General features: G+C 40.4%; 1 protein-coding gene across 3 annotated transcripts in view; it reads left to right on the plus strand.

Moving 5' to 3' along the window:
- The window catches only part of Atrnl1 (attractin like 1), a 539,822-nt gene that overhangs the window by 105,656 nt on the left and 411,437 nt on the right, over positions 1-22,729 (plus strand). For all 3 annotated transcript variants that reach the window (XM_034499803.2, XM_034499812.2, XM_076925810.1), the window contains exon 20: positions 12,980-13,073. In XM_034499803.2, coding sequence (XP_034355694.1) covers positions 12,980-13,073 — 94 coding nt within the window. The remainder of the gene's footprint in view (positions 1-12,979; positions 13,074-22,729) is intronic.

The following is a 22,729-nucleotide window of genomic DNA, read 5'->3' on the forward strand; positions in this document are numbered from 1 at the left end:
AAGATAAAGTATAAAAATTTATAACTTCTTAAATGATACTTAAATTTGCTTGAAAATTTTCCTCTCATAGTTTGATTATACTGATGAAGTCTACTTAATGTTGGTTTTCTTTTTTGTAATTAAAATATTTATTTTTATCTTATATTTTGCCTACATGTATGTCTGTGTACCACATGTTTGCAGTGTCCCTAGTGGTCAGAAGAGGGTGTTCAACCCTTGGTTCTGGATTGACAGATAGTTGTTAGCTGCTGTATGGGTGCTGGGAATTGAACCAGCATCCTTTGGAAGGGCAGCCAGTGCTCTTACTCACTAAGCCATCTCCGCAGCCCCTGTTGGTTGCACCTGTAGTGCCATGGATCAGAATGTACTGCCAATTGCATATGACTGATTATGTAAACTTTTGCTGAAATAGAAAAAAGGAACATTTCCCTCTCTATAATCTGTACAAAATGATTTAAATTGTTATGAAGGATTTTATATTTTCAGCAGGCAGGGTGCTTTGGTAAATATGTTCCCCTTTGGGGATGGTATTCTGCTGGTAGATTTTAAACTAGTTTAATTATTCCATATTAATTTCTGTTACTGACATATCACATCTGGCAAGCTAATACACGGTAAATAGGAAATTAAATGGGATGAAGGATTAATGCCCATCGTATTCCTTGTTGCAGACTTTTATGAAACTTTAAATAATCCTTGACTGTTTCTTAGGTCCTAAAAGGTGGCAAGATGATGTCTTGCTGTCTGTGACTTTATATTGTCATGTGATATGTAAAAATAACTGAATTTTTTATGGCCACATTCATTACCTAACTAATAAATGACATGTCACATTGGTAAATTATGTCGTAATGACTGAAATTAAAATTTAAAAAGCCAGAAAGCGTATGTTTACTGCCATTTTCTGGAAACTGAGCTTTGGTCCTCCAGAAGAGTGGTGCCTGGAGAGACTGCTCGGAGGTCAAAAGCAGGCTCCACTCTTCTGGGGCGTGGCCACTGTGTTAAAGGCATTTGATGTGCTGTCTGTCTGTCTGGCGCCTGGAGTGAGATTGTTTATAGATGAAACAGCATGCGCTTCTGCTGAACACTAACCCCCAGTGCCAGCTGATACAGCGATCTTGTGATTGTCAGAATTCAAAGTTAGTAGGTTAGAGCATGCTAGTAAAATTGACTTGCACAGGTGGGCATGGTGGCACATGTCTGTAATCCCAACACTTGGTGGCGCTAACATAGAAGACTTGTGTGTTCAAAGCTACATACTGCCAGCGTAACTTACTTGCCAGATGTAATTGTTGTCTTGGAGGCTTACTGCTGAATAAGCTGACCCTTTCTAGTTCTGAACTCTGGCTGGCTGGTTCAACTCAGGTGTTTTGGCCCAAGGTCTTTTCCATGTTGACTGATTCAAACTGTCTTCTCTTGATTTTTGACTGAATTGCTCTGTTTGGCCTCAAACCAACTCTGGCAGTGTGTTCTAATCTTCTGGCTCCATCTCATTCTCTGGCTTATTCTGTCTTCACCTGCAACCTGTCTCTGTAAAACTGTCTCCTCTCTCCCTCTGCTCTCTTAAGTCTTCTTTTTCTTGTGCTGTTCTTATGTTCCATCTCTGACTGATTCTGTCCAATCTTTCTCAGATTACCCACTTTGCCCCTTAATTAAAACATCATTTTCAAACATAGCTGCTTCCTTCTACAAACTAATTTTACTTTCAATCTTAGGGATTAAAGGCATATGCTAAAGGTGTGTCTGTATTCCAGCCAGATCATACAGACCTAAAAGGTCTTTGGATGTGATCCATGTTGCTGGATTATAGTTCTTCTACATTTACATACTATGATGTTCAAGGCTACTGTGAGTTAGGAAGTGAGACACTTTCTCAAAAAAAAAAAAAATCCGAGATGGGACTTTAGGTGAAAGGTACATCATTTGCTTAGCCAGGCCAGGACTTGGGGTCCAATCCTGTGCAAATCACCCCAAAATTGTATGATTAAGACTTTTTCTATAAAAAAATTTGGTGATTTATTATTATGAAAATATCTGCTACATTCAAAGAACCTGGAGATTTTGCTAGAGGTAACAATGTGCCTTAAGGTCATTTAAGACTGCCGTCCTACTGTGAACTTGGTCTGCTGTTCAACCTGATTTTAAGGAAACGATGTACAGCCAACCTTATTTGCCTTGGATTCCCCATGTAATTAATTCATAACAAAAGAGAATGAATAGCTGCAATTTTATTGTTGTTTTTTGAGACAGGGTTTCATTATGTTGTTCTGGCTGGCCAGTAACTCTCTATGTAGATCATGCTGTCATCAAAGTTGTCTCTGCGTCCTGGGAGCTGGATTAAAGGCATGTGCCATCAAGCCAGGCTACATAACTATAATCCTAAGATACTACCTTCAAATACTACATGCACATGCTATGACAGTAAACCCTGGAGGCAGCAACTACGTTGAAAACAACATCATACCAGGAATATCCACCACAACATATAAATATTTCTCAATAGTTTCTGTTTGTTCCCTGGGATAGTTGGGGGTCATTGGAGTTAGTGACTTTGTCCCTTGCAAAACTCTGTTAAAGATTTGTGTAAGTGGCCCTCAATCTTTCCTTGTGTGATGCTTTCTATACTGTTCAAAAAACCGCATGCAAAGCCTCGTGTAGGGACCCAGACACAAAGGCAGGGACAGACAAGGCACGTTTGGGTAGGCACAGATCCAGATTCATACAACAGATAGACAGGAAATAGATGAGGAAGGCACGGGAGGCATAGAATTAAAACTGGGCTCACTCTTGGCTGAACTTCTCCAAGGGTAAGTGCTTTTAAATTTATGTCCCTTAATGGAACACTGGCACAGTGTGGGTACTCTGAAGTGATAGTTAATTTATTCAAACTGATGTATTTTTTGGTATACATTTTAAATATGCTCTCCAAACTGACTTATAAATTGCAGTAGAAGAAAATAAGGAGGTTTTTCTTAGAGTGGAACAGCTCAGCGCACCCACAAACTACAGCGCCTTACCAAGAAGAATTATCTTTGAAATCATCAAATCATGATTGAATGCTTATTAACTGCCAGAAGTATAACTTAAATTTACAAACATTGTGGGATACTGTCATTGTGTTATGAATAAATCAAATTATGGAGTAAAGGACAAAGAGATTTATTTTGATTGAATGATCTGGGAAAGTCCCATTCTGGAGTTAATTTAGTGGTCCCCTGGTTGCTTGGGACAGTGTTAATCTATGCGTCATCTTTCCATAGTCATTGCTAGCAGCATGTATGTCATTATAATCCATTCGTCATATACAACAGATAAGTATGTTATTAACCGTAAAATAGTTGTCTAGATTATTCATGCTTACTTATTTGTAAAATATAAGTACGAAAAGAAAATTCTTTTCCAGTCTTGTATGACTAATGCCTTTTCTTCCTCTATATTATATTCTTCTTGGATAAATTTGTTACAAAATTCTTAATGGATAAATAATGTAATAAATTTATTACAGTATACTTGATGGGTTGGTTGCTGAACCAAGTTAAATGCCAAATTGGATATATATTTTTGCAGGGCTCATATAGTGTTTGGGATAATTAGTGATTGTGGTAAGTTAATTATATATTAGGAATGTAAGAATTATCAGCAAAATGTTTTCTGTAAATACTTTGTAAGAATTAAACATTCTCTGAATGTACTATATAAGAAGCCTTTTCTCTCAAAGGCCTTTTTATATTTGACATTAGACATGGATAAAAAGTGCTTGAGTTTTATTAGCCATGAATAAACTTGTGAATTTCCGTCCTTATTTTTTTATAGATTTTAAAAAATATGTTTTTAGGCTTTCACAGAAGTGCAGAAGATTTAATTGTGCATCTAGCGAACAGTCCAGATTATTTTATTAGATAGCTTGACACTTGTTTGTCAGCTTTTCGTTGAATATTTCGAGCATTTCTACACAAGTTTCAGTTACAAACTGAGTCCAGTGACATTATTATTTATAGATACTTTGGCCTTTTTGGTCTTGATGTTAGTAAATCCATAATTCTTTCTCCTCAGTCCTTATATTCCATCTGAACATGATTCTTTCTCCGCCTGTCTGTGATGAGTGTTCCCTCGTTTATAATTTATTTCCCTTGTTTAGAGTATTAGATCTCTGTAATCTCTCCTCTTCTGTTGCTGTTGAATGTTGCAGATTATTTGACATGGTGGAGGGTCTCATTCAGTCTTGATTAATTTAATGCATAGACCCATCCTCCACACATAATTACACATAACCTCTCCAACTGTAACTACTTCTTTATACTTCCTTAGAAGGAAAAGAGAGACAATTTTACTTAGAAAGTGATTCAAGAAGATTCCCTTTTTATTTCTGAAGTTTCCAGTGTCTAAAATTGTCAAAGGAGTAACTACTTCGAAGTTCTTTAAAAATACATTTCAGGCGTTTCTATGGTATGATCCCAAATAACTGACTTTCATATCTTCCCTGTGCCATACCATACATATCTTGTATCCTCTGCATTTCATATTTTTTATAAGCAAGCTTCCTGCCTCATCTTCAAACTTATTTCATATTTATTGGTCATTTTTTAATACTAAAAACATTGCTAAGAATTTGCCTGAATGTCTGTTTAATTGTATTTCATAATGCAAGCAATTAATATAACTATTTTACAGATAAGAGTATTTCTAAAGTATTTTTGTTTGTTTGTTAAAAATCATCAATGACCCAAAAGAGGATACACCAAGTAAATGAATTCATTTCTGTACATGGAAGGGAAAGCCAATGACATGGAAGGAATGCTTAGCAAAATGGACAAGAAAATTAGCAACTTGCATGATTATGGCAACATGAAAGAAGCAACTCAGCAAGGAATGTCTACGTGCTCATATGTGTACGCTGTGCTGCCCAGCTCCCTTCTGAGCCCAGCTCCAGTCTGAGCGTGCCCAGGTTCTTGTATGCACGCAGTGCTGCCCAGCTCCCTTCTGAGCCCAGCTCCCATCTGGGCGCGCCCTGGTTCCTGTGTGCACGCTGTGCTGCCCAGCTCCTGCCTGAGCGCGCCCAGGTTTCCAATCACGGGGTCCACAACCACTCTCTACAGACTAGTGTCTTTTAGCGGGTACAGATATGTACTGTTATCCTGCAGCTGAGAGGAATGCGCTGAGTATTAACAGCAGCCTTACCTACTGTGGTAAGGACCGGAGAAGCCTTTTACAGCAGCACAAGAGGCGGCTCTTTCCCTCATCTGTGCCCATATCGCTCACTCCCAGAAGAGGCACGAAGCTGAGGTTTTGGGTGTCTCATGAGCTGGTTAGTCAAGGCTAGTAAGACTTAACACAGGACTGGAGGAGCCTATTGCGAGTCTCAAGGACAGAATTTTTAATTATGTGTCTGTTACACTTTTTCCTTATGTAGAATTTTACCACATTAGATATCTAATCGGTAATAAACCTAGGATATTTCATTAAACATAGTTGGCATAGAAGACTACAAAAAGATTAAATCGGCACGGCCTCTAGAAACTGTTGCCATATGTTCCTGTCAGACAGGAGCAGAACTTGGCTGTGCATTATGAGGGCTTTGATTTTGTTTTTACAGTGTGTTCTATATATACACGTGGATGACCTTTTTGCCGCCTCCTCCTCCTCCTCTTCCTCCTCCCCCTCCTCCTCCTCCTCCTCCTCCTCCTCCTCTTCCTCCTCCCCCTCCTCTTCCTCTTCCTCCTCCTCCTTCTTCGTTTAGTTTTGCTTATAAGCCGCCACTGCAGCTTTATATTTTTGGGACAGAAATATCATGTGACTCTGTCATGTCCCCCTAGTGTGTATCCAGGCTATAAAATCATTGCCAAATAAAATTCCCCAAACTAAAGGCCACAGCACGATGATTTCATAGATGCTTACTCAGCACAAAACAATGGCTTTGGATGCTGACAACACAGAATAATATAAAAACTGCCGTGAAGTATAAATTTAAAACAATTGCATTTAAGGAGCATTTTCTCCATTTTACTCTGAAGTGTAGTACCACAGGGGAATTCTTGCAAAATGAGCTCCATAAAAGATATATTAATGCATTGTTTTGTTTCAGAAATTATTAAAGTTAGCATATGATGATAATTCTTTAAGGAAAATCTGCAAGAGTAACTATTACAATGGTTTCCTAGGAAGGATAAATAAAATCCAAGCTTTAAAATATTAATACGCGTTGATTTTGGTGTTCCTTGGAATATGCCTCAGTATTTGAAAGTGTTCAGATTATCATTAAACTATGTGATGGTGTGTTCATCCATTATTTAAACAGTCACATATTAACAATAAACCTTAGTGTTCCTTTATTCCTTGATAATATTCTTTATTTTTTATTTAACTTTTTATTGATTTTTTGTTAATTTCACATCATACCCCCAATCCACTCATCTCCCCTTTCTTTTGTACCTCTGCCCTTATAGCATCCCTCCTCAAAAAATTCTTGTGGAAGTTGTACAGTGTCACAGTGTGTCTCACAGTATACCCTTTTGTCCACACATTGTTACTTGCGGATGTTCGTTGCAGTGAATCATTGGTCCATTTTGGGGCTTCTGGCTTCTGCTCCACTATCGGTACTTTATCCTCACTGGGACTCCTCTCGGATATCCTGTTGTTGCCCTGTGTCATGGAGATCCTGCAATTTGGATCTGTAGGGGCTGCCCCTTCATGCACTCCAGCAGATCATAGATGAGGTCACTGTTGGGTAGAGCCAGTTCAAAGCCTCATCTGGGCCTGGGTGGTACTTGAGCTGGTCAGCTCACCAGGTCCCCGGCACTTGCACCACTAGGGGGAGCTCTTCAGCACTGCCCCTGCCAGGCTGGTTCACCCAGGGCCATAGTGGGCAAGGGGTGGGACCTGCTTTTCTCCTATCATACCCTCTGGGCCTGCTCTGAGCAGGGATGGCTCTACTGTGCTGCCCAGGCAAGGTGCAGGGCCCTCTCCCGATTGCTGCAGCCAGTGAGTGCCAGGGGCTGTTCTTCATTCCTTGTTTCACACCGTATCTTTCATTTCTGGAAATCTCAAATCTTATATTCTCATTAAAAGAAAATAGGCAAATTTATTTGTATGATTTTATGAATAAAATTTAAGAATAATTCAATCTGTATAGATAATGGATTTCTAATTGCCATGGCAGCCGGGGAGAATGTGGAGAGCTGGACAATAGGGGAGGGACTGCCAATGGTCAAAGCTTTTCCTTTTAGGGGGAGGGAATGATAAAAAGTGTGTCAAATATGACTGTAATCATCAGGGCCCATTTCTGTCAACACACACACACACACACACACACACACACACACAAACACACGCCACTGAACTGTGTTCTATTAAAAGGCAACTTCTGTCACATCTTTGTATATCTCAGTAAGGCTGACTTAATATTATTGGTTTTGATCACATTATAAAATGGTATATGACATTAAGCAATTCTTTATTGCCTTTGGAAAACAGACTATTGATATAATAGTTAACACATACTTCCCAGGAATAGGCATAAAGTAAATTGGGATTTTTCCCAATTATCTGGTATTTATTAAAAGAAGAGATTCACTTATACACTTTATACATAAAGTCATACAAGTAAGCCTGCACACTCTATCTTAAGTAGGCCCTGTTTCCTCTTTCTGCTTTTTATATAAAATATCTCAAGTGTTTTCACTTTCAACTTTCCCAGATGAGGCTTTATCTTCAAGCAAGCCTCTATTTGTTGATAAATGTCACCACCCAGTGTCTCAAGGGTTGCTATTGCTGTGATATAAAACTCCATGGCAAAAGCAACTTAGAGGGGAAGTACTTAATTGATTTACACTTCCACATCATTGTTCATCACTGAAGGAAGTCAGGACAGAAACTCAAGCAGGGCAGGAACCCAGAAGCCAGAGCTGATGCAGAGGCCACGGAGGGATCCTGCTTACTGGCTCTCTCCTCATGGCTTTCTCAGCCTGCTTTCTTATAGAACCTAGGACCACCAGCCCAGGGGTGGCACCACCCACAATGGTCTGGGTCCTCCCCCATCAATCACTAATTAAGAAAATGCCCTACAGCTGGATCATATGGATGCATTTTTCTCTTGAGTGTCCCTCCTCTCAGATGACTCTAGCTTGAGTCAAGTTGACACACAGTAGCCGGCACACCCAGTTTCCTGTCCCATACCGGGGCTTTCTATGCTCACTCCACCAGTTCTGAACTTTAAGTCAAAATGAGCCCTTTTCTCCTTTAAGTTGCTCTTGATCATGATATTTTATCACAACAATAAAAAGATAATTCATGAAGACATCAAGCACAGGAAAAGAAAGAGAAAGGAAGGAAGAAAGGAAGGGTGGGAGGAAGGACCGAATACTTCATCAGTCTTAGATATTTGCATGAAAAGAAATACCACCAATAAAATAGAAGAACTACAAATTACAGGAGATTTTTTTGCAAATCATATTTCTTACTTATATCTAGAATATAAACAACAATTTAATTCAATGATGAAAAAATAAATTGCCTAGTTAAAATAATTTATCCATGGATTTGAATCAACATTGTTTGAAAGAAAACTGGGAAGCACAGAAGAATTCATAGTTAGTGAAGTAAATGCAAGTCAAATCTTCTTTTAGATCCGATTATGCTTCTAGTTAAAATGCAAACAATAACCAGAATGAATGAGAATGCAGAGAAATTGGAACTTGAATGGGTGACTAGTGGAAATACTGATGTGTACAGCTGTCTTCAGAATGTCTGGGAGTCAATCAAAACAACCAAGTAGAAAGACAGAGCTAGCCTAGTTCTAGGCAGGTTAAACGAGAGAAATACAATGTATCTTCCAACAGTATATGCATAGAGTGCTTATAATGTCATTTGCAACAATTAAGCAACTGAAAGACAGCTCTGATGCCCACTCACTAATAATTATTTTGACATGATATATCAAAGTAATAATATTTGATAATAAAACTTAACACTGCTCGTACATGATTGAGCTCATATCTGATGAATCTTTAAAATTTCTTACTACAAGAAAAATCACATACTTATTTGAATTTTTTGTTTTGGGATCTTTTAAGCCTTAAATTTAGGCTTTTCATTTATTGGAACAATTTCTGTGGCTGGTGTGCAGGATTGAGCCCAAACTTGTCCTTGCACCTGTCTAGCTACTTTAGCTTCTGAGTGTGTCGACTCAGATCCTCCTTCCCACTCCCCAGAATTCTGTAGTTCTATCAGCGCCATCTGAATTTACTCTTGTCCCTCTACATTGGTCTAATTTTATCCCTCAAGACCTGTTCACTTTGTGAAGTTCTTTGTCATTATAATTGAGTTTTAGAATCAACTTGTCATTTTGTACAAAGTAGCCAGCTAGGTTTCTTTCAGGGATTGCAGTAACTCTCCTTGGTCTGTCAGCTGGGTAACTGGTTTTCTCAGCTGTGAATTGATATTTCTTTCACTCTGTGCTGTCTTTAGTTTTTTTTTTTTTTAACAGTGTTTTACAGTTTTCAGGATACCTGTTTCATACCTTTCTGAAATTATTTCTTAAGGATTTCATTAATCTTATTTCCCCCTCTGTGTCGCTCTCTGTCTCTCCTGTTCTTTCGTGCTCTCTGTGTGTGTTGAGCTTGTGTGCATGAGAATCTTGGAACTTGACAAAGAGGCTAGGCTGTCTGGCCAGCTCTCTCCAGTGACTCCACCTGACTTTGCCTTTTACAAACAGGACCCATGACATCTCTGCATGTTTGTTTTTGTTTTCCAATGTGGGCTTTGTGAATCAAACGTAGGTCATGCTTGCTAGGGAGCACTTTACTCATGGAGCTACTGCCCTAGCATAAAAATGCTCCTTTAAAGTGAAATTATTTCTTATGTTTTCATTTTTTTATTGCTAGTTATAGAAATATGCAGACCTTTGTTTTCACTAGGGCTAGGCTATTTAGGCCTCACTAGCCACCTTGAAGTTATACAGGGTTTATTATTTGTTTCTGTGGCTATAGGAATCAACTTCAAGACCTCGCATATGCTAGGCAAATACTGTGGCACTGAGTCCTGTCCCTAGAGTCTATGCAAGACTTCTGTACACTGATCTTTCACATTTATCTTTGCTTATCAGATTTTTGTTTTTCAAAATACTTTTTAGGAGAATAGTTCTTTGACTAGAAAAGATAATGTTCCTGTAACCAGCCTCAGCTCTATGCTTGCTTTTCTATTGGACTGACTTTGGTTTTTGCTTGTCTTGATTCGAATGTCCCATACAAGATGGAAATAAATGACAGAAATGCAGAGCAATGGCTTCTTAATTTTAGGAGAAGAAAGTGTGTAGTCTGTCAAGTATTAAGCATGATGCTATAGGCTGTAGGGTTTTTTATTGGTTATTTTATATATTTACATTTAAAATGTTGTCCCCCATTCCAGGTTCTGCATCCCCCCTATCCCATCCTCCTTCCCTTTGCCTCTATGAGGGCACTCCCCCACCCACCCACCTACTCCTGCCTCACCGCTGTAGCATCCACTCACACTGGGGCATTGAGCCTTCACAGGACCAAGGGCTCCCCTCCCACTTGTGCCAGATAAGGCCATCCTCTTAGGCTTTAGTTTTTAAAAATACAATTTATGTTTAGTGAAGTCCTTCTATTTCTGATTTTCTGATTTTTGAAGAATATATTGTTTTTAGAATTTCATACATGAAATTCTTCCCACATGTGTCTTTCTTTATGACTGCAAGCCTCTGCCAGGCTGTGGTAAAAAGTAGATGTCTCAGTTAGGGCTGATGAGTTTTGTTTGGACAAGAGTCTCACTACATGACATTGGCTAGCCTGGCTTGGGACTTGCTACTTGGACTGGACTAGCATCAAACTCACAGATACCTGTTTGCCTGTGTTTCAGAGTGTTGGAGTTAAAGGCACGTGCCATTAATTATGAAAGGATGTTAGGTTTTCTCAAATGATATTTCTGAATTTATTGATTAATAGTATTTTTCACTGGCCTGTATTTTGCCAGTGTGAAGTTACAATCACTGATATTTGACTATTAAATTGTGTCTCTTGATACAAATCCTTCATGGTCACATGGGACCTTTCACATGGCCCCAGTCTTTCCTTCCTTCCTTCCTTCCTTCCTTTCTTTCTTTCTTTCTTTCTTTCTTTCTTTCTTTCTTTCTTTCTTTTTTTTTTGGTTTTTTTGTTTGTTTGTTTTTGTTTGTTTGTTTGTTTTTCAAGACAGGGTTTCTCTGTGTAGCCCTGGCTGTCCTGGAACTCACTCTGTAGACCAGGCTGGCCTCGAACTCAGAAATTCGCCTGCCTCTGCCTCCCAAGCGCTGGGATTAAAGGCGTGCGGCACCACTGCCCGGATATTTTGTTTCTTTACTTCTTTGTTTTGGTAGTTTATATCTTTTTTAGGAATTTATTCAGCTGACTTGTGATCTGCTCTTTGACATCAGTTTTTTTTATGTTCCCTTATCTTTTTCATCTCTGTAAAGGTGGTGGCAATGCCACTTCTTTTATTATTAAGTAAAAACAAGGCACCTTTTCATCATCATGAGGAGAACAGTCCCTAGAGACCTGTACTGCTCTGTCACAGTTGTGATGTCTCTGTCTGTGGCTTTAGTCCCAGAGGTCAGAGACAAGTGCTATACTAAGTAGCCAGGTGGGGCGGTACCACTGTTGGGGTGACCGACCGGTGACTACCATGCTCATTACTTGTGCTGATGCTAATCAGTACTGCCTTTGTTGAAAGTAGCCCAGGCTATCCTGGAACTCGCTCTGTAGACCAGGCTGGCCTCAAATGAGAGATCCATCTGCCTCTGCCTTCTGAGTGCCAGGATTAAAAGTATGCACTGCCACCACCACCACCACCTGCTTGATATTGTTAACATCTAAACCATGTTAGGTTTTCTAAATTACAATATTTCATTTAATTCTCACGAGTCCTTAGAACTAAGTACTGTTATTCTCTATGTACAGGTGCTGAAACCAAACTGGAGAGTTTCAGTGAATTGCTTAAAGTTATATAGTTAGCGACTGTAGGAGCGTGTTTGACATTAAATCACTGTGCTCCAGGGTTCTTGCTCTTTACATTTTACTTATGAATGTTCTGATCCAGTCACCTTCTCAAAGCCATATCCACTCTTTATGTAGTCAAGGGTACCTTTGCCTGCCAGTCTTCTGCCTTCCCTCCACAAGTGGGAGCTGGAGGTGTGCACCATGTATCTCCTATGTACTGAGATTAGATGTGTGCACCATGTATCTCCTATGTACTGAGATTAGATGTGTGTACCATGTATCTCCCATGTGCTGGGATTAGAGATGTGCACCGTGTATCTCCCATGTGCTGGAATAGGAGGTGTGCACCGTGTAGCTCCCATGTGCTGGGATTAGAAGTATGCACCATGTATCTCCCATGTGCTGGGATTAGAAGTATGTACCGTGTATCTCCCATGTGCTGGGATTAGAGGTATGCACCATGTATCTCCCATGTGCTGGGATTAGAGGTATGCACCATGTGTCTCCCATGTGCTGGGATTAGAGGTATGCACCATGTGTCTCCCATGTGCTGGAACAGGAGGTGTGCACCATGTATCTCCCATGTGCTGGGATTAGAAGTGTGCACCATGTATCTCCCATGTGCTGGAATAGGAGGTGTGCCCCATGTGTTCCCCTCCCACATGCTGGGATTGGAGGTGTCCACCATGCATGTTCCATGTGCTGGAATAGGAGGTGTGCACCACTACACCTGCTATCTTTTTAACCACTTCTTTCACCAATGATGTGTCAGATCACAAATAGAAACACAAAGGAGAATTAGAGGACTACTTAGGTACATGAAAGACGGAAGACACTCAGGGATTTTAAAGAGGTTTACAAAGGTTTGCAAAGTCACATAGATGACTTTACCTTCTGATGATTAAAAGTAACACATGACATGAGGAGACAGCCTCATAAAACAAGATGAGAATACTACTACTTAAGAGATACTATGTTGTTTTGACTTCCAGCTTGCACCTGTGGTGGCCATGCAAACGTCTGTCACCTGCACACAGGAAAGTGTTTCTGCACAACCAAGGGGATAAAAGGTGACCAGTGCCAGCTGTGAGTACAAACCATTGTTTCTGTAACTTTCATGGATTTTGTGCCTAGAACTAATTTTTAGGTTTTATTTTTGAATGTTAACATTATGTTAGTTAAGCTTACAGTATTGTAAGCTATTTTCATTTACGTATTGTCAGTTTTTTTTTTCAAAAAACGTAAATGGTTAAAGACGGCAGTTCCAGAGACTGTGAAGTCGAGCCTGTAGAATCAGCCAACAGGATCTCTGTTTCCACAGAGGGCGCACAGCACCACACGTGACCTCTAACCCGGGTTCTTCGAGTCCACAGTCAGGTCACTGCTGAGTCACCGAGCCATCAGCCTCTGTTTTCTTAGATTGTTCATTGCACAGAAACCAGTATTTTGCTCTCAGTACTTTATGAGTGGCTTTTCTTGTGACATTTAGTTATTCTTAATATTCATTACCTTCCAAATGTGTCTTTAAAAGGCAATACATTATTTTCTTTTCTTAACTTTGTTCATGTACATATTAAAATTAGATTTGTATAGTTTAAAATTAGATAGGTACAAATACATGCTTGGTTTTCATGTGCATTTATAATTTGAGAAAAGTCATGTTTCCATTATATTAATTATGTAATTATCAGGGGAAAATTAATAAAGAATTCACTAAAGTATAAATACCTAAAAAATTTTTATTTGCCATTATTGACTAGACTTCAAGTTCAGAGAAGCTTTGTATAGCCAGGGAGTCTCTTAGGTGTGAACCTTACAGCTAAAGTGAAGTCAAAGCCTTAGGTCTTACGACGGCTCCATTAGCCCAGGCTGGCCTGACTAGAATGAGCTAACACAAGGCTTACAGTCTATGTTAGAGGGATGCCTGTGATATTCCAACAGTACTGTGTGTTCTGAGTAGAGCCAGCTTTATTGTCATGAGCTGGTGAATCTGCACAGGTCCCATAAGTAGAAGAGTTTAAGACCACAATGTGACCATCTTAGCACTTTTTACACAGTAGCCCTGACTATACGTACACTTTACCGTCATGCCCTCTCAGATTATATACCAGGTCATAGCATCATTATGTCATTACAGCAATGAAGGTGATGTGTATAGAGCCAAGCTACAGCACTACAGGCAAGAGGAAAGTGTTAGTTGCAACCATGATTATGAACTGAAAGTAATTGTTACAGTTTTCCATAAGTGATTTAAATGTATAGCTCTATAATAGTTACCTCTTTTGTAATTGCATTTTAAGAATGTGCTTCTGTTCTTAGACAAAAGAGAGCAACATTTTCATTTACTTATGAGCTGATAGATTACAGGTCAAGCATATGTATGTTACCTAAAATACATATGTTTAACAAAACTATGTTTTACTTTTGATCTAATTTATGAAGTTTTATAAACAGGAACTGGAATAACAATTTACGAAGAGCACTTTTGTATGATTTTGTTTCTGCATGCAGTAGCTTCTCTCAGACAGTACATCCTGATCACAGCTTCCCCTTTCTCCAGTCCTCAGAGCCCCCATCACCAACTTCCCCTCTGTTTCCCTTCAGAGAACAGCCGTTCTCCAATAAAACAAGGCAAAAGTCCTCATCAGGACTGGACAAGGCAACCCAATACAAGAAACAGTGCCAAGAGCAGGCAAAGGAGTCAGAGACATACTGGTTCCCACTGTTAGGAGTTCCACAAACCACCAAGCTTACAGCTGTAACATACAGTGAGGACGGGGTCGTGCAGGCCCCATGCTTGCTTCGGTCTCTGTGAGGCCATGTGAGCCCTGCTTAATCGATGGCTCAGTGGACCATGTTCTGGTGTTCTCTACCCCCTCTGACGTATAGCAGCGTATCATTAGGAATCATTTCATTGATTTTTTTTTCTTTCCAGTTGTGTCTGGTTCTATCCTAGGTCTCTGGGTTTTTCAGTCTTCACTTCCTGGACACATAGGCAGTGTAGGGCATTTTCTCCCTCTCATGGCATCGCCCTAAGTTAAACCAGACAGTGTTGGCCATCTCTGCAGTTCTGTGCCGCCATTGCCCCAGCACATTTTGCAGGCAGGACAAATTATAAGTCAAGGGTTTTGTTCCTGGGTTGATGTCCAGGTTTCCTTTCCGGAGCCTACAGACTACCTTCCTGTACCAAAGAGTCTAGGAAGTTGGGGTGAAGGCTTCGTACAGGCACCAGCATGGGCTCAGTTAGCTGTGTAGATGTCCTCAGCAGTGGGGACCCTGCTGTCAGTTTTTGGAGAGTGACCTTCTGTCCTAGCATCAGCCTGGGTTGTTTGGGGATCATTATGGGATGCCCTTGGACAACAACTCAACCAAATGCAGTCTGATCCCACCACTGGAAGCCTCACCTGGCTGTAAAAGATGGCTGGTACAGACTCTATCCTCCATTGCTAGGACTCCCCACTAGGCTCACTATCATAGATCTCAGGAAGTTTCCACAGCACTCTCCACATGTCCCCCAGGTCCAGCTGTCTCTCCCCACACTCTGTCCCTCCATCCTCCCACAACCTGATCCCTCCTGCTCTCACCCCCCCACCCCCGCCTCCATGCCTCCCGCCATTTACTGGGAAAATCTCTTTCCCCTTCCCTGGGAGATCCATGCCTCCCCCTAGAGTTCTCCTCTTTACCTGTCTTCTCTGTGTCAGTGGATTGTAGCTTGGTCATCATTTACTTCACAACTAACACCCGCTTATAAGGGAGTGCACACCATATTTTTCTTTATGAGTCTGGATCATGTCACTCAGAGTGACTTTTTCTAGTTGTATCCATGTGCCTACAGATTTCATGACGTCTTTATTTTTATAAACACTTGATTAATATTCCACTGTGTAGATGTACTGCATTTTCCTTATACATTCTTCAGTTGGGGTACATATAGGTTGTTTTCAGTTTCTGGCTGTTATAAATAAAGCTGTAATCAACATAGTTGAACAAATGTTTTTATGGTAGGATGGATTATCCTTTGGGTATATATACCTAGGAATGATATAATTGGGTCTTAAAGTAGGTCAATTCCTAATTTTCTGAGGAACAGCTGTACTGATTTCCATAGTGTCTTTACGAGTTCTCATTCCAAGCAGCAATGGAGGGGTGTTCCCTTGCTCCACATCCTCACTAGCATGGGCTGTCACTTGTATTATTGATCTTAGTCATTTTGACAGCTATGATTTGATTTGTCTTCCCCAACATTAGAAAGTAGGTAGCCTTCCTGTATATATATATATATATATATATATATATATATATATATAGCCTTCCTGTATATATATATATATATATATATATATATATATATATATATATATATATATATATATATGACAAATGGACTAAGCAAGAAACCAGGTAAACAATACCCTTTACAATACCCTCAAATCATATAAACCATCTTGAGGTTACTCTAACCAACCAAGTGAAAGGCTGTGTGATAAAAACTCCAAGTCTTTGAAGACAGAAATTGAAGAAGATATCAGAAGATGGGGAGATCTCCCATGCTCCTGGATAGATAGGATTAACATAGTAAAAATGTCCATCCTACCAAAAGCAATCTACAGCTTCAATACAATCCTCATCATAATTCCAACACAATTCTCTATAGACCTTGAAACAATCTTCAACTTCATATGGAAGAATAAAAATACCCAGGATAGCCAAAACAATCTGGAAGTACCTAAAAGAACTTGGTGAGGAATAGCCATCCCTGATTTCAAACTGTACTACAGAGCAATAGTAATTAGAACCGCATAGAACTGGCACAAAAACAGACTTGTTCATCAGTGGAATGGAATCAAGGACCCGGTTGTAAATCTACACACTTATGGACACCAGATTTTTTTTATAAAGAAGCCAGAAATACACTATAGAAAAAGAAAGTGTCTTCACCAATGGTGCTAGTCTAACTAGATGTCTTCATTTAGGAGAGTGCCACTAGAGCTTCATTTATCACCCTGCACTAAACTCAAGCCCAAGTGGATCAAAGACCTCAATGTACAACCAGACACACTAGACCAGACAGAAGAGAAAGTGGGAAAGAGCCTTGAATGTATTGGCCCAGGAGGCACCTTTTGAACAGAACACTGATAACGCAAAGGACATCCTCAGTCGGACAAGACAGCAGCCTGCACAGTGAGAAATGATTTTTACTGAGCCAATAAAGGTCTAATATCCAAAATATATAAAGAACTCAAGCAACTAGATATCAAAAAATCAGGTTATCCAATGAAAAATGTGGTACAGATGTAAACAGAGAGTTCTCAATTAAGAACTATCCAATGGCTGTTCAGTACATTTTTAACTTTTTGAATGTGGGTAATAAAAATGAGGTCATCATTTTAGAAACAATCATTTGTTATGTCATAGTTATATCGGAAAGTTCTTTCATTAGAAAGCAGAGATAGTCACTGAAGTATTCAAATAGTGATTAAATTATTGCCTGAGATTAGTAAGAAAAATTGATTTTTGTCCACAGTACCTGTCATGCTACTAATGTACTTTCCACGATATAGTACACGGATTTCTTATATGAATGATTTAGAATAACCATAAATCCTTCATTCCAAGGGTGTGTTCCATCTGTCTTTATGTAAGTCATCAAATGTCACATATTTTTGTAAACTTCCCAGGTGGATATTGGTTCCTTTCTTATCCAAGTCATTTGTTGCATTGATCACGTGTTTGTTTATACTACTTTATTTGAACGGACAACCTAAAACAGCTTTATATCAATACAAGACGCCCATTAGATGTATTGATTGTTCTTACTGGCTTCTGAGAAGGGAGTCACCAAGGATGAAGAAGGTCCAAGCACATACCTGAGTTGGAATTTGAAGGAGGAATAACATTTTCTGAAGTAGAAAGACAGCAGATGGAAGTGGAAATAGTGCCATGAACGAGAACACAGAAATGAACGTGGTTGTAGTGTTTCCAGTGTCTGCTCATAGATGCAGAGAATATTGCCCTCACCCTTGTCAACTGACTAACGAAAGGAAAGCTTTGTAAAATACAAATCCTTGAGTTAATTGAAACTCAGATCACCAGTAAGCAATGAGAAAACCCAACCAAACAACCAACCAACCAACCAAATAACCAAATAACCAAATAACCAAATAACCATCCAACCAACCAATCAAAAACTCCTAAAGGAGAGTAACGGCAGGAGCCTGCATACAGCAACTTCGGCTTTCATGGAATGAATTAGCTGCTAAATGCTCTCACTGGTGTGGAGCGTCGAGAACATAGGAATGAATAGCATTTGAGATTTCCCCTTCTCAGAGATACTCTCGATCCCCAATATGGATACTACTGGCTTCTCACAGAAAAAAATAGAGATGATTTAAATTTTTTTCTTCTTCTTCTTCTTCAAAAGCAGGCTCTTACTGTGTAGGCCTGGCTGGCCTACACTCACTATGTAGACCAGGCTAGTCTAGAACTCACAAAGATCCTGAATCTCACTGCATCTTCCTCCCAGTGTGGAGACGAAAGGTGTGAGGCACCACACTCAGCTTGCAAGTGGAGAAGATTTTAAGGCAGCGTTCTCCTTGGAATAAGCTGTGTAAGGGAATGATCGCCATGGTGGTCAGAGCAGTAATAATTATGGCTAAAATATCCATTTAGCTAGCCTCAGTTACATGGTGAATTTTAGGCCAGTCTTGGCTGCTCTGTCTCAATCAATGGAGTATCCAGAACCAAAGCATAAAACTAAGTAGTTACACTGTCATGATCATGACAGTTCTCAATCTAACATTCCAAGATAATTGGTACTGAAAATGATAATTTTAAAATAGAAGCAGCTACTGAATTCAACAGATGGGTCTCCGTAGAAGAAATACAAATGGCCAACACCTTAGCCTTCAAGGACATATACGAGTCCAGCTCCCTCCAGTCACGGTTGCTGTCATTGAAGATACTCATGGCAAAAATGCTGGTAAGGTTGTGGACAAAAATAAGCCTCATTTACAGCTGACAGGAGGGTAAACCTGTGGAGTCAGGAAGGACACGGAAGGGCCTCATAGAGCCTTAGATCTGGCAGAGAACTCAGCTCTTCTGTTCCTGGTTTGGACCTGAAGGACTAAATTAGTTAACCTGCCACATGGAAACATCCGTGTTTATCTGTTCACAAATCACAATATCTAGGAGATAGAACCAGCCCGGATGAATGGCTAAATAAAATATGATACATATACTCAATGGGAATTTACACAGCCATAAAGAAAAATGAAACCATGACATTTTAAGGCAAGTAGGTACAACAAGAAATCATTATGCTCAGTGAAACAAGCCAGACTCAAAAAGACAGAATTTCCTTGGACTATTTGATGTGTAGTACCTGAATTTTAAAGTGTGTGTGTGTGTGTGTGTTACTACATGTTTATGGCTATTGATTTTCTTGACGGTTGCAAAGCTAGTCATTTCTTCCCAGTTGCAACCAGGCGATGTAAGGTAGTTAGTGCCAAAATGTGTGGTTAATACTCAGCCAGCAGGGGAGAGGACACTTCTGTGAGTCAGCACTCTCCTTCCACCATGGGCTCCAGGCATTGAACTGAGGTTGGCAGGCTTGCCAAGCAGGTGTTTTTACCCACAATGCCATGCTGCAAGCACAAGAGAGGGGATTTGTCCTTCATTTTCTGCTTTGTTATTAAGGCTGCCTGCCATCATGCCCTATGACAGTATACACAGCCAGGTCCCTCTCAATCTTCTATGGAGGTGATACTGTCTGAGTTACTTGTTATTCACACTGGCTCTAGGTAACAGAACTTCATGATGAGATATAATTGGATGACTGTCAGACATCACTAAGTGTGATGGCTAGTGGAGTAGCAAGTATCCGGTGTGCCAGAGTAGTCATGGAGATTCGTGGCTGGTCAGGTGAGATGATGCATAGCCTTGGAGAAGCGGTAGTGTTTGCACAGTAATGTTAACACTTGATTATGAAGCCTAAATCGTAAGGCTTGCAAATCTGGCTGCTTTTGTTAAATGCCATACAGCTTAGAGGAAAGTGCCTTCTGAGAAGTCAAGGCATGCTATGGACACGAGCAAACCTTCAGTGATAGCGTTTAAAGGAATCATCTTCCACAGCCAGAGGGCAGAGTGTGTTGGAAATCACTCTAGAATTCAGTCATAAGGGTGGCTGATGGCAGCGCTGTAAACTGGAGCTTCAGCCATGACAGTTGTTCCCCGACAGTCGTGCCTGATCCAGAGGAGGAAGGGGTTACAGTCTATAATGGAGTGAATATATCACGTCAGACACCAGAGGCCTCGGAGTGCCCTGAGCAGTCCTGCCTGTAAGGCTACTCTCCGATGGTTGCTCAGTGAGCCCGCTGGTGAACTGTCCATTGCATCTCTAGTCTTTCTTGATTTTCTAATAAGATGACATTTCTTTAGAGAGATTTGACGTATATTTTAATATATTTAAGGTTTATCTCCAATATAAATATAGCAAGCACATGGCTATAGTGAATCTAAAGTGTAATATTATTTAGCTTATTTTCCACTATTCCATTTTTTATTATTAAAATATATTTGCATTATAATATTTTTATTGTAACAAACTGTACTGTAAAAGAGACATTTCAAAGGTTTTTCTAACCTTTTAAGGCTAAATTTAATTGAAATGTGAAGCTATTTAGTTGCTTTGGTACATATATTTTATTTTAACTTTATTTTTTGACGTTATATTTATAACATTTCCTCTTTCCCTTTTCTCCCTCTAGGCCATTTCCATTCACACACACACACACACACACACACATACACACACACTCTCTCACACACTCTCACATACACACTCACATACTCAGACACACACTCACACACACATACACACACACTTGTAAATATAACCTGCTCAGCCTGTGAAATGTTACTAGTATGCATGTTTTCAGAGCTGACAGTCTGGTGTAGGGTAACAAGCTGGCCATTGGTACAGGATAACAAGCTGACCATTGGTACAGGATAGCAAGCTGGCCATTGGTACAGGACAACAAGCTGACCATTGGTACAGGATAACAAGCTGACCATTGGTACAGGATAACAAGCTGACCACTGGTACAGGATAACAAGCTGGCCATTGGTACAGGACAACAAGCTGACCATTGGTACAGGATAACAAGCTGACCACTGGTACAGGATAACAAGCTGACCACTGGTACAGGATAACAAGCTGGCCACTGGTACAGGATAACAAGCTGACCACTGGTACAGGATAACAAGCTGGCCATTGGTACAGGATAACAAGCTGGCCATTGGTACAGGATAACAAGCTGACCATTGGTACAGGATAACAAGCTGACCATTGGTACAGGATAACAAGCTGACCATTGGTACAGGATAACAAGCTGACCACTGGTACAGGATAACAAGCTGACCACTGGTACAGGATAACAAGCTGGCCATTGGTACAGGATAACAAGCTGGCCATTGGTACAGGATAACAAGCTGACCACTGGTACAGGATAACAAGCTGGCCATTGGTACAGGATAACAAGCTGGCCATTGGTACAGGATAACAAGCTGACCATTGGTACAGGATAGCAAGCTGGCCATTGGTACAGGATAACAAGCTGACCATTGGTACAGGATAACAAGCTGACCATTGGTACAGGATAACAAGCTGGCCATTGGTACAGGATAACAAGCTGGCCATTGGTACAGGATAACAAGCTGGCCATTGGTACAGGATAACAAGCTGACCATTGGTACAGGATAACAAGCTGGCCATTGGTACAGGATAACAAGCTGACCATTGGTACAGGATAACAAGCTGACCATTGGTACAGGATAGCAAGCTGGCCATTGGTACAGGATAACAAGCTGACCATTGGTACAGGATAACAAGCTGACCATTGGTACAGGATAACAAGCTGACCATTGGTACAGGATAACAAGCTGACCATTGGTACAGGATAACAAGCTGGCCATTGGTACAGGGTAATAAGTTGGTGTGCTCTCCCCCAGGGAAGACTGTTTTGCTTGCTCTCTGCACTTCACATCTGTAGTTCTCTGTGTAGGGTTGAGGCCCTGTGGACTTTTCTCTGCTGTGCTTCATGGGTTCCTGCCACCTTGACATAAACTAGAGCCCTCTGAGAGAAGGGAGCCTCAATTGAGAAGATGCCTCCCTAAGACCAGGCTGTAGGCAGTAGGGCATTTTAAGACTTGTAAACTGGCTGGCTCTTGTTAAATGACATCATGTTAGAAGAAAGTGCCTTTCATGAACTTGCAACATTCTGTGAACATCAGTATTGGATGTAGATGGCTCAGTCTATTATGGGTGGGTTGTTGTTCCTGGGTTCTGTAAGAAAGCAGACTGAGCAAGTCAGGGATAGCAAGGCAGTAAGTAGCACCTCTCCATGATAACTGCTCCTGCCTCCAGGTTCGGGCTTTTTCTGAGTTCCTGTCCTGACTTCCTCCTTCCATGATGAACAGGGATTTGGAAGTGTAGGCCAAATAAGTCCTTTTCTCCCCAAGCTGCTTTGGCTATGGTGCTTGTCGTATCCCCCACATACTAAGTCGCTCACCCACTTTGACATGCCCACCAGTGTCCTTGTTCAGCACGTGTTCCAGAGTCACTTTGGTGAGACTATGGGTGACACATCTGGTGTCAGTAGGAAACGCAACCTGAAAGCAACGTTCCTGATCCTCTGGCTTTACAATCTTTCTAGCGCCCTTTTCGAAATGTTCTCTGGTTACTG

This window comes from Arvicanthis niloticus, chromosome 1, assembly GCF_011762505.2.
Source record: "Arvicanthis niloticus isolate mArvNil1 chromosome 1, mArvNil1.pat.X, whole genome shotgun sequence".
Lineage (NCBI taxonomy): Eukaryota > Metazoa > Chordata > Mammalia > Rodentia > Muridae > Arvicanthis > Arvicanthis niloticus.